The 12,799-nt window shown below is 37.0% G+C and overlaps 1 protein-coding gene across 3 annotated transcripts in view; it reads right to left on the bottom strand.

The window, feature by feature from the left end:
- Nucleotides 1-12,799, bottom strand: part of UPF2 (UPF2 regulator of nonsense mediated mRNA decay) — a 67,871-nt gene that overhangs the window by 33,059 nt on the left and 22,013 nt on the right. For all 3 annotated transcript variants that reach the window (XM_062020059.1, XM_062020054.1, XM_062020064.1), the window contains 5 exons: nucleotides 11,802-11,905; nucleotides 11,252-11,337; nucleotides 5,305-5,413; nucleotides 4,041-4,154; nucleotides 2,896-3,012 (listed from right to left, as the gene is read on the bottom strand). In XM_062020059.1, the coding sequence (XP_061876043.1) occupies nucleotides 2,896-3,012; nucleotides 4,041-4,154; nucleotides 5,305-5,413; nucleotides 11,252-11,337; nucleotides 11,802-11,905 (530 nt within the window). The remainder of the gene's footprint in view (nucleotides 1-2,895; nucleotides 3,013-4,040; nucleotides 4,155-5,304; nucleotides 5,414-11,251; nucleotides 11,338-11,801; nucleotides 11,906-12,799) is intronic.

Here is a 12,799-nt window from a genome sequence, read left to right as displayed (position 1 = left end):
CTAGGCTAAAATGAAGAACTAAACAAGTAAAGCATTACATTTGAAGATTAAGTTTCTGGTTTCCTTTGATAAAAAAGGATCACAAACAACATTAAAATCACCAAGTAAAAACAGTAAAAGACTTTGTTTTTCTTGGTGAGGAACAAAACCTCTCTGCACATGGAATAAATGTAGATGTATTTCAAAAGAAAATCTGGTGAAAATTAGGAGGTGCTCCTCTGTGGTTAGTTGTCTTGCTCACATCTGCCCCAAACCTGCTAACACCAACTTGCATTGTGAGAAATAGATTTTATGTGGTGACTTCTTAAGGGGTTCTTTTCGGTGCTGCTTTGCAAAAATTCTAAGCAATAGGAAAAGCCCAATTCATAAAAGCACTTCAGCATGACATGGAAATTATCAGATTGTAGTAAGATACTGAAACTGTTCAGCTCCTCCTTCCCTTTACTACCTGTACTGCTCTGCTTTGCTGCATGTTTCAACAGTTCAAAAATCAGAATTTAAAATTTCTTGGAAGCACATTATTGTTAACAGTGAATTAACACAGTTTCATTCTAACTACAATTACTTTGTCACAGCCTCCGTCTGTATAATGTTCTCCCACAGCTTCAACTCCATCTAAAAAAGACGTGAGAACCAAGCCTTTGTGTAGCTCAAGTTCTATGTCTTTATAAACAGAAGTGATCTTGCCCTAAAGCTTAAAAAGACTATTTGATACAATTGTCTAAGTTAAAGGTTTCAAAACTGCCACCTTAGATTTTCAGAGGGTAGACTTTAAATTGTTTAGTAAGTTGATAGCCAGTGTCCCTTGGGAGCCAGTCCTGAAGGGCAAAGGAGTCCAGGAAGGCTGGACATTTTTCAAGAAGGAAATCTTAAAGGTGTAGGATCAAGCTGTTCCCATGTGCAAGAAGATGAGCTGGGGGAGCAGAACACCACCCTGGGTGAACAGGAAGCTTTTGCTGGAGCTCAGGACAATGAGAATATTTGATCTCTGGAAGAAAGGTCAGGCAGCCCAGGAGAACTACAAGGCTGTGGTGAGGTCACGTAGGGAGAAAATCAGAAGGGTCAAGGCTCAACTAGAAGTTGGCCACTACTGTAAAAGTCAATAAGTTTGTACAAATACATTAGCATCAGAAAGATGCCTAAGGGGACTCTTCCCCCTTTAATAGATGAAGGAGGTGAAGGAGGAAACCTAATGAGCAAGGATGAAGAAAAGGCTGAGGTACTTAATGCCTTTATTTGCCTCAGTCTTCAATACTAAAACCAGATCTTCTCTGGGCATGTGTCTACCAGAGCTGGAAGACAGGACAGGGTACAGATGGAAGCCACCTTAGTGCAACCTGCTGCTCCACCTCCACACACACAAGTCCAAGGGGCCAGAGAGAATCCACCCGAAGGTGCTGAGGGAGCTGGCAGAAGTGCTTGCTGAGTCACTTTCCATCATCTACCAGCAGTCCTGGCTCACCAGGGAGGTCCCAGAGGACTACAGGATGAAAAATGTGACCCTCATCTACAAGAAGGGCCGGAAGTACAATCCTGGGAAGTACAGGCCTGTCAGCCTGACCTTGGTGCTGGAGAAGGTTAAGGAACAGATGAGAGTGACGTCTCACAGCTTAAGATATTCTAGATCTTTGCTCCCTTACAGAAGGGCAAACTATGTCCACCTTCTCCCCTCGACAGAGACTACTTTCTTTATTGAAGATACACATCTGTATTCTTCCCGCAGCTCATGAATTTGAAGGGAATATATAAGAACATTTAGTCAGACTTCTAACACAACAACATGGGCTGTTAGTCCATCTGTACCTGCTTAAGCTGCTTTTAATTTAATGCAATTTCTTATTACTATTATTTACCCTTGAAGGACCAACGTCAAATTATATTTGACTCAGTCTGTTCCCCTGGACTGAGTTTTAGGATTGTCTCTCATACTGGGAAACATATTATTCAAGTCTCAAATTGATATACTGAAAAAGACCGAAAGCTAATTCTTGTTCTGTTAATAACTTCGCCAGTACTTATCTAGACTGACACATACCAGTTCTACTCTTACTTTAATTACCAATTTCTACTTCTAAAACCCCTTCTCCTCTAGTGTCTTCATGAACTACTTCTCCAAACTTAAAAACCCAGATCATTACCCAGGGCACAGAAACCATCTCTTTCACAACAGTCTTCACCTCCAGTTCAAATACCTCTGTTTCCATTCACTACCATTTTTCCCCTCATATAGTATCTCAGGTGTGTTCAGGCACAGCTACCACATTCTTTCAACTTTATCCTTTGTGTTTGCCCTATCTCTGAATGATTTGTAGTTCAAAAGCAATAGTTTTTTGCTTCTAAAATGTAACTATTTACTTAATTTTGCTTTTAAGCCATGAACAGATCTATAGGTCCGTTGGAATTGTCCAGAATACCTTCACAAAGCTATTCTCACTAAAGGTGCAAACTCAGAGCTAAGAAAACACTGGACAGGGCATAAATAACAAGATGGTACAAGTCTATAGGACTACGAAGGCCAACAGTGCCAAAGCAGCCTAGGACTTGAATGTAGAATCATAGAATGGTAGGGTTGGAAGGGACCTTTAGATATCATCTAGTCCAACTCCCAACATATGGACATACTCTCCATCTCAACTCCGTTCCACAATGAGAAGACAAGATTTCAGGCAAACTGCATTCACTGTCCTCTCATACTTGTTTCTGTACTAAAGTATCAAGAACATTCCAGGGCACTCAAGATAAAACTTAATGAAAGTTTTTACTTACTAGTGCTTTAACATATTAATCACAATCATCATTATGGTCAGACCACATTAAAAAGACAAAAAATACAAGTAGTAATTGGCTTAGTTCAGTGCATGACATCGTCCACTAAGATCACAAGTTTTCTCTTACCAAAAGAACACTGGTTCTTAAGTGAGATTCAGGTGATCTAAACAGGAATCTTCCACAGGTTTCCAGCAGAGTGCATGCCATTTCAATATGGTGATGAGAGAAGTCTGACAGAAGCATCTGGTATGTATTTATATAAAAAACGAAGCATGTTAAATATAGTTTTCAAATGCAGAAAACAGTAAGTTATACCTACCGGATTTTATAGTACCACGGGGTTACATACCCTTTAAGGAAAATGTAAGTTTTATTTCAGTGATCAGATGTTAATAAAATTCAAAATATTCACCTTTCTGAAAGATTCTAGTAAAAGTCTACACCCAAATTTAGGTTCCCAGAACCTTGAAAACAGGATGCTTCCTAGGCCTAGCACAGAGAGACAATATTAAAACAAACACTGTGATCTCTCCCATATGTCTTCCAACTCAGTCATTTCTGCTTTAGAATTCCTGCTGCTAGACTGGAAAACCACCAAGTAATAAAGAACAAGGACACAATAAACTCAAAGCACATCTAATTTAACTATATGGTTTAAGTTAAGCAAGAACTAAAAATTAACAGAGCTTTGCATTTTACAATATTTTGTATGTATGAGAAGTGACGAGTGAGTGTCATTTCCCAAAGGAAGTGATCTGAACACGTGTGAGGCTTCAACCACCTTTTATAAGAGGCACTTTTATTTTTGAAAAGTGATTTTTAATTTGGAACTCGACAGCAAAGATAAGTTTGAATGTTTATCAGCATACAAATTGAGATGCTATGCCTACAGATTAATGTTTTCCAAAGTTTTGGATTGTTTCTCAACAAACAAAAGGACCTGCTAAAATGGCATATGTCACTGCATCACTGACAAGGATTTCTGCCTCTAAACTCTCTGTTATCTTTCACTGTAAAAACATTAACTGAAATCACCATAATGGAAGTTTTGCAATTTATAGCAGATAAGTAGCAACGTCTGCCATCACATTACAAAATCAAATTAGCAAGAACAGCTATAAAGCCTCTTCATACACAGTAGCAACAGACATCAGAGTTTGAAACATATGCAATGAATTAATTGATAGCATCACCCATGGAGATATGAAAGGGAACAGGAGGAGGATACATTATCAGCATATACAGTAGTACAGGTCTACCACAACACTAACCTTTAAACAGTGGAGAGTATCGTTTTTGGAGAACATCTTAAACTTGGTAAGCTCACCAATAAATCTCACAGTTTTATTCTTTGTTTCAATGTTGATCTGGTCCTTTTTCCTTACCTAAAAAAAACCCAAAGTGTTTTGTTTTAAGCTCTCAAAAATATCTACGTATAAATAAATTACTTTGACCCAAACATGCATAAGCTTGGGAATTCAGTAGTCTTTGACATTTGTTTAGTTGCTTATGCTCTACCTTTACCTTTCATGGGCTTTCCTACAAGTCTGTCCATGACCTGTTTTCTTCAGGAGCTTTTGAATATCTTTCCCCATTCCCTCCACTCCCCAAAAAACAGAAGTTCTCTAACATACCTACAGTTACAGGCACATGTCAACTTGGTCACCACCCTGCCTTTGCCACAGTGAAGTAGTGGTGAAGTATTCTAGATCCTATATTGTTAGAATCAATAAGTAGTCTCCATAAGACTAGGACCAATTCGATAGTCCCTAAGAAGTACTAAACATTGACAGTATTTTCCAAGTTACATTTCATGAAGTGCAGACTTTCGGGGTTTTTCTTTTAAATTTACTGGCATCCAGCATATTTTTACTAAGTACAAATATCTATCTGTTTAAACATCATCCACAACAACCAAAACTGTATTTCTCCCCAATAGAGATAGCTTTTCTCGAGAACCAAGTTAGCACTTCAGTAAGTCTGAGCAATTCACTCACTGTGCACCATAATCAAATTGATTGGAAAACTTAGGACAAAGTGAAAGACAACACTGAAAAATACATTGGTGAGGAACAGAAAAACTGAGTTGATGAAAATCATGAAACAATTTGACTTAAGCACCACATTACAATAGTAACCACTGTATTACAACAGTAACCTTGTAGTGGGGAACATGTTGCTGGAATAGGTCAGTCCTCATTTAAATAAAAGTTACTAATTTATAGAAATCTTTTAACACTTCAGAACTGGAACACAGTTTCTAATTTTTGCAGCTTTTGTTTTAACTTGTGCAACTCATTTTAATAGATATACACATGGTCTATATATATACACACACAAATAAGGTAAACTGCAAAAATGTTATTTTAAAATGTATAGAGTTGTAGAACAAATTCACTCAGATGGCAGAAAAATATTCATTGAATTTCAGAATTTGCATCTACATAATATCAAACATTTTATTGCCCAAAGCATATTATCAGATTGGTTAATTTTAATAATTTGAATGCAAAAAATTAAATCAACAAGACATACATGAAATCTGAAATCTCCTTTCAGCATGGAACAAAGATCCTCTGCTACATCAGACATACAGGGATGCAATGTGGCAACCAGTCTTGCATAAAATGGTAACAAATCCAACCTGCAAAAAAGGAGATAAAATAGACAACCAATTTATAGACAAAAAATGTCTTTATGTCTACAAGTATGCGTACCATTTTAATTGTGAAAAGAATAAACATGAATATATACTAACAGAACTCCGTACATGCATTTCTATAGGCTCACACTTCAGCTTGTAATATAACTTAAAAATATCACAATACACAAAGGTATATGACCACATCCTTCTGGAACCATTTGCAGTTAATTTCCTTTCAAAACTACTGCCTTAGGTGAAATGCCAAACACCATCTTAACTACAGAATTTGACCTTTAAGAAATGACCAGATGCAAGCCAAATTTCTGACCTCTCGATATGTAAACAAAAAAAAATTCATAAAGACAACTCCATTTTATTACTGTTTCTTTTTGTAGCAGCAGACATGACCAGGAAGGTAAGAACATCCTTCTTTTCAAGGCTGAGAACTTGCACTGCATGTAACAGTTATTTAATAAAACAAATCTCAGCAGATGTGATGTGGCAACCCTCTTCTGTCAAACACAGTTGCAAATAGTAACATATAAAACTGTTCCATACAACTCCCTGTATTTTCTCTTTCCTTGATTAAACTTCTTCATAACCATTTTGTAGTATTACAACCAGATAATCTGGTTGTAAAAATGAGATAAATAACATTGAACCTAGTTTGCGCCATCATGTAACAGGACACAGAATGTAACACAGCTCCTCTGTACAAGTGTGCATGGATCACTGCACTCTGAGGCCTCATAATATCATTTTAAAAGCTAAAGAAAATATTTTTCAGTTTATTTTCAGAATGTAAGTGACTTGATCTAGGTGGATCTGCTTTGGCAGGGTCTCTAAAGGTCCTTTCCAAACCCTACCATTCCATGATTCTATGCATGCTTTTAAAAAGATGAACTACAGAACGAGCATACTGTTTTAAATGGAGAAAAACATCTTAAATTTGCATGCCTCAAGTAAGAAATTCCCTGTAGGGAAAAACAGACCTTTAGTTTACATTTTATGAGGGATTAAGGTTTCCCCTACTGCTAGGGAAAAGAAAATTAAATCAAAAAGAAAAGAAAAAAGATACTGCCAAAAAAACCCATTTAAAAGCACAGTCAATACATGGAGCTTGGCCTGGCACAAAGTAAAACTGGAAAAGGATCAAGACAACCCTGAAACAATGCATATACAACCCTCTCCTTTCTACTTTTATTTCACTGGACAGCCGTTTCCAAGATCTCTAATATCCACTCACAGAAAAAGAATAATTATGTATTTAAATAGTGGACTAGATGCTTCAGAGTCTACTACCTGAAAGAGGCATAGCTAAGCAGCCTCCTAATACGTAAAACTCCTGGTGAAACATTGCAGGTATCCCAGTTACCTATTTAACAGTTTTTATTCTTTCTTGTTAATCAATAACTGAACCAGTATTTACATTTTTCAAGCTTGTTGGAACACAAAGTCGAGGGTGACTAGCCACAGCAAATTACTATGATATTATTAAGCATTTAGCCATTAACACAAAGAAGTGAAAGTCTCCTTCCTTCACAGACACACACACACAAAAACTAAAAAAAAAAAAAAAAAGACTTTGGCTGAATTGAGAGGGTGTATTTTAATTGAGGGGATTTCAGTGTGGCACCTCTTTTAAGACAAATAACAAAGTTTTATTCTGGTCTGAACAAGTATCTGCCTGCTGAGAGCTAATAATTTCATCTCTGTAAACTGAACATACCTGGGGGAAAATGAAAGTCTTAGAGCACATTGTTGTTATTCCCTCAGAGAACACAAAAGGTTTCTTTATGGGGAAGAATACTAAGACTGAGTATTTCTAAATAGGTGAAATATAATAAGGAATAGCCTTGTGAAATTGGCAGTCAGAGACTGAACCTGTTCCCTCTCACAGGGGAGACAAAAAAATTCGTGTTCAAACTGAGATTGTAGTATCAGTGGCACCATCTACTGGTACCTGCGTTAAGGCTAATTACTATGAGTTTTGTTTTCTCAAGAAGCATTTCTTTTTCTTAAGAAGGGGGGGCATAAATTCACTACTAAAAAAAACATAAAACCCCCACTATTGCTTTCTCTTCCTGCTCTTCTACATCATGAAGCAAGCGCTAGCATCAGAGATGAGTCAGTTACACCCTGAAGCCTACATTAAACACTGAATACAAGACATCATAGCAAAGAACCACTCCTTCTGACCATTATCACTTTGACCACACTCCTTGGACTGAAATCTAGTCAACTCTGGATCTTTGGATCACACAGACTGCACTTCAGCGAAATACCTCAGAGCACATGTTTTTCTGTAGAACTTCAAGTGTCAAGGTTTGAGGTTTATTTTTTTTAAAAAAAAAAAAAAGGAGCAAAAACTTTGCTCAATTAAAGCCCTAACTGCAATCTCTCTAGAATAGGTGCATCCAAACTTTTATACACAGAAGGCTGAAGGGGTACATTTCGTAACTGGGATTCTACAGAAAGTCAGCTTGATGAACGGAACAGCAGAGCAAGAACTCTTGCCTTACAAGCATAATCATAACCTAGAAAAATGTAGTGTATTCACAGCACCTGAACAGGTACAAACTGCCACCCACAGTGCTCTGTGGGAATAGAATGATGCTGTGGAATTGGCATGCTATCACATAAGCCCTTCTTGCTTTTGTTCCTTGGTTGCAGCACAAACCTCTCAAGTACATCCCTTAATTTTATCCTCAAATGAGACAGGCCACTGAAACACTGGTAAGTCAAGACCAACTGAACAAAAAGAGACTGCTACTGAGGATTCTCAGGAAAAAGAGCTGAAAGACACCAGATATACAGGAGGTTTACAACTTTTGAGTTAAAATGCTCAGAACTATTTAACATCCATGCAGCAGCTACCTTCTGAATTCAGACAACGGTAATGTTTCGAATTTTTGTATAATGAATAGATTTCTTGCTTAGAAAGATTGGAACTTCAGAGAACACCATAGATGGGAATGGCAAAAAAACCCCCAGAAGACATAACAGCCCATTTATTGTTTAGTATTTGACTGGAATTGTTTAGAATTTAAGGCCTAAAAAGAGATTTTCCATTTGTAATACTGGATCTTTTTTAAAAACAGTCAAAATTGCAGCATAAAGTTAAACATAAATAACTGTTTGCATCTGTGCAGGAAGATAATTCACTTCAGTAGCAGAATTACACATAAATGTCCTCAAGTGACCAGTAACAGTTAAATCACTGTACTATCACTTCAGTGCAAACTAAATAGTCCCGAATTAAATGGCTAATAAAACTTAAATAAGCCCTCCAATGTAAATCTGAAAGCCATTTGCTATACCAGCATTGAAAGATCTTTTTAAAAGGTTTTCTGTTCTGTTGGGTTGGAGGTACAAATCACATCTGAAAATGTCAAAGTGATCCATTCCTAACTATTCAACAGAGCAATGCAACGATGATGTATTCTAGCACTAATCTACAGTGAGTTTTAGGGAAAACTCGTCTCTTTCTGTTAAATTAAATTTTCTGTCTTGAAAAATCCTGCATTTGTCTCAATCTCTTCAATCCTAGTTGGAGCAAGAAAGCTCTCTGGGAGCACTGTGTAATGACTTTGACTTTACAGTGTCTGCATTACTCCTCAAACATGAAATCAGTTCTGTACTTTCCTGGTAAAGTTGTTGTGCCTGCCCATTTCCTACAATTGATCTCTCAAGAGAAGTTGAACTACTTCTATTCTTGAAATATCTTATGATGGTTGTCAACAAAATAACTAGACTTAGACAGTGTTATCTGATTTGCTTGGAGACTAAACTCTTTTGGAAAATATACTTCTTTAGCTACACCATATAAGGACATATATATATATATATATATATCTCCAAAGAAGGGCACTGGAGCCGGGGAAGGGTCTGGAGCACAAGTGTGATGAGTAGCAGCTGAGAGAACTGGAGGAGGCCAAGGGGAAACATGATCATTCTCTATAACTACCTCAAAGGAGGTTGTACTGAGGCGGGGATCCATGTGTTCTCCCAAGAACAAGTGATAAGACAAGTGGAAATGCCTCAATTTGTACCAGGGGAGGTTTAGATTGGAGACTAGGAAAAACACCTTGACTGAGAGGGTTGCTAAATACTGGCACAGGCTGCCCAAGGTGGTGGTGGAGCCCTCATTCCTGGAGATATTGCAAAGCCATGTAGATGAGGTGCTGAGGGACATGGTTTAGTGGTGGGCTTGGCAGTGAATGATCAATTTGAGCAAATCTGGAATCTACAACACCAAGAAGAAAAATAGGGCTGTGATATAAATACTATTCTATGTTCACAGGCCAGCCAACAAGCTACTACCATTTTGCAACCACAGCATACTATTTAATAAAGTGGAGTTGAAAGCAAAAGTCTAAGTCATCCTCATGATTTACATTCTTGTAGATGCACTAAGCTGGGAGAAAAAGTTTTCCTTAACTTTGTGTCTTTTGATGCATTTCATAATTAACAGCAGCATGATAAATAGTAACATCATTTCCTCAACATCATAAACTCAGGTTGAAAAGCAACTTTTTTTGCATCTAATACAGAAGATTTTCAACTGCCTGCCTCCTCTGTCAGTCGTTGAAATTTCAGACACAATCAGGCCTTTATCAAAATCTCCAAAGTGTCAAAACCCAAAATCTTTAGACAAAGGAGTACATAAGAGAAGTGCACATATTTTTTCTTTCTAACAGCAAAAACTACTATCAATGTAGAGTCAGGTTAACACATACAGTCAGCAAACAAAGCATTGGTTTACACGCAGTGAAGAGTAGGGTTATTAGCACAGCAGATCCTTATTACAGATGAAACATAGAAATAGGCTGGAATTAAGGGTGAAAACACAGTGCAAGAAGTGATTAAAAGTAAGGGAAACAAAACACCAAAGTCTGTTTATTCAAAGCAGTAGTCTTGAGACGCAGACAATCAAACCATGGTTTTTTCCCCAGATGTTAAAAAAGAATAGAGTCAAAGTGGTGTGAACAGGAAACTCAAGATGATGATGAAACATTTGAAACTAAAATTAGCACCGAAACAGCTTCCCAGCAGAAATAGGGCAAGGCAGAGTAAGAAAAAATGACTCTTTCACAATTGCACCTATGAAAGGTATAAGATTACCAGAGAGCAGAGAAATATTATTCTTCCAATGAATTTAACATTTATATTTTAATATGTGCAATAATTTCTACAAGCAAGGCTCTGTAAGCTCAGGGACTTCGCTCACACAAAGAGAGGCCAGGAAAAACAGCAAATCTATACATGGACAGATCTACAGATACAGAAGAGGCCAGGCTGAAACTCTTCCTCTTTCTCTAAAGTGGTCAGTCTAGAACCAACTCTGTTCCATACAACACAAGCCTATTATAATGACTATTGTAATGACTACAGCAGTATTAACATACCCCAAGAAAACCTCCTTCCTAAACTTCATTGTGCTCCAAATATTCACAGGTTCTTATATTAAAGGGGCAAATTCTCCTGAATGAAACATATCCTTCTTTTTCAAAAGACAGGTTTTGCTCTTGTTCTCACAGTTCAAAAAAAGATAATGAAAAGACCTATTATAAAAACACAAGTACTACAAAAGAGAAACTAATTAAAGAAAATTTACACTGCTATGGCAAAATATTGTGGTGAATTGCTTGATCGTTACTCCCAAGTATTTCTTTGGTGCTCTAGCATAAACGACTCCAGAAGGGCTCATCAGGAATACACAAATGCATGTCTGATTAGGCATTGGTTTTCAGTAATTTAACTAGTTTAAGAATATACACATATGTTATGTTAAACAATCAAAGGGTAGACCCAGCTTGCTGCCCTTCAGTTCCTTACCTTTGCCTAGGAACTATGAAAAGTGCCCGTACTAGTTTTCTTCTGTTGGCTTTTGTATTCATATTCATGCAAAAATCCATTGCTGCCTATAAAGAGAAAAGTCATGTTTTAACTTCTATGCAGACTGGACTTTTTTAGTTTAAAATAATATAACATGCCTTTCAGAAGCATCTTTTATAGAGATATTGCTGAAAAAAACAAACAAACAAACCTTCATTTCTGTCTAGAATTGACACAGTTAGAAAACACATCCAGTGACAGACTACAGGATGATTCTTTGAATTACCACAAGAAAGAAAGCAGCTGTAGGTAGACAGGGAGTAACTTGTCAGAGAATGATGGGAGTAAAAAAAGAAAAAGCTAAGTCTACTTTTAAAACAAACTAAAGGTAAGAAAATGGGCAGATGAAACCAATATGATGTGATATTTGGGCAACAGTTGACTAAGAAAAAGAATTTCCTTCAGCTCCTGCTAGACTCCAAAGCTTTAATTCCAGTCTATTTGATTTAGAATTACAGCTTTTAAGAAAAAATGAAAACTCTGACTATACCTTGTCTATGAGGTCTCTGTTGACACAATTTGGAAGCTGCTGAAGAAAAGCATCTACTATAAGTTTTAAGTGGGATCCAGTACTGGCTTCTTCATCTTCTTGTTCTAACAAAGTGAAATAAACAAGCAGCACACATCTTTAAGCTAGGAAATAACATTGATTTATGATCTCATTCCCCAAACACAGGCATTTATGTTTGTTAAATATTCATCCAAAGATACAAAATAAGTAAATATTCCTGAAAAAAAAATATTTTCCATTGATGGTCTATTCCAACAAAAGTCAAAAGTACCATCTTGAAAACTTGCCTTCCTATTCATGAAGTTCCCTACCTCCTAATTTATACTGTCATGAACAACAGCAACTGTATCTTCCTAGAAGAATTTGGTAATGTCTTTGTGACAAAAGGAGAACCACAAGATTGCCCAAAAAGGGGAAGAATTTATGTATGTTTGCCCTGCAGAAGAAATAGAATTTTTGATTAAAAAATGTCCATTAAGGCCATAATTTCACCTGGTATATTCTTGCAATCTTTTCACTTGAGGTTGTAAAAGCCAATGGAAGACTGAATTCTTTCAACTGTACAAAAATCAGAGTATAGAACCATAAAGTAACACAGATGGAGGATTGATCATATAGCAATTGCAAGGCAAAGGACAACTTGAATGCTTCTGGGTAATTTGCAACATAAGAAGTACTGCCAGTGACCTGCACTTACTGTTTGAGATGATGACACTACTCAAGTGGAAGACTGCAGGACAATTTTACCACTGAAATTCAGAGTTTCTGACATCAGCTATGGAGATCTCACCAGACCAATCCCCCTACAGTTACCCTCTAAATTGCAAAAGTTGTGGTATGCTTCAAAAAATGCCCAGATTTTAGTCCTTTAGAAGTTTAGTTTGCCCTACAGCATAACACAAACCAAAACAAGGAATTACAACCCAAACACTTGGAAAGAACCTTCCCTGGCCAAAGCAATCCAAAAGAACCCTGCT

Source organism: Colius striatus, chromosome 1 (genome assembly GCF_028858725.1).
Source record: "Colius striatus isolate bColStr4 chromosome 1, bColStr4.1.hap1, whole genome shotgun sequence".
Taxonomy (NCBI): domain Eukaryota; kingdom Metazoa; phylum Chordata; class Aves; order Coliiformes; family Coliidae; genus Colius; species Colius striatus.
The sequence above is the reverse complement of the archived record's forward strand: the minus strand, read 5'-3'. Positions and strand labels throughout refer to the sequence as shown.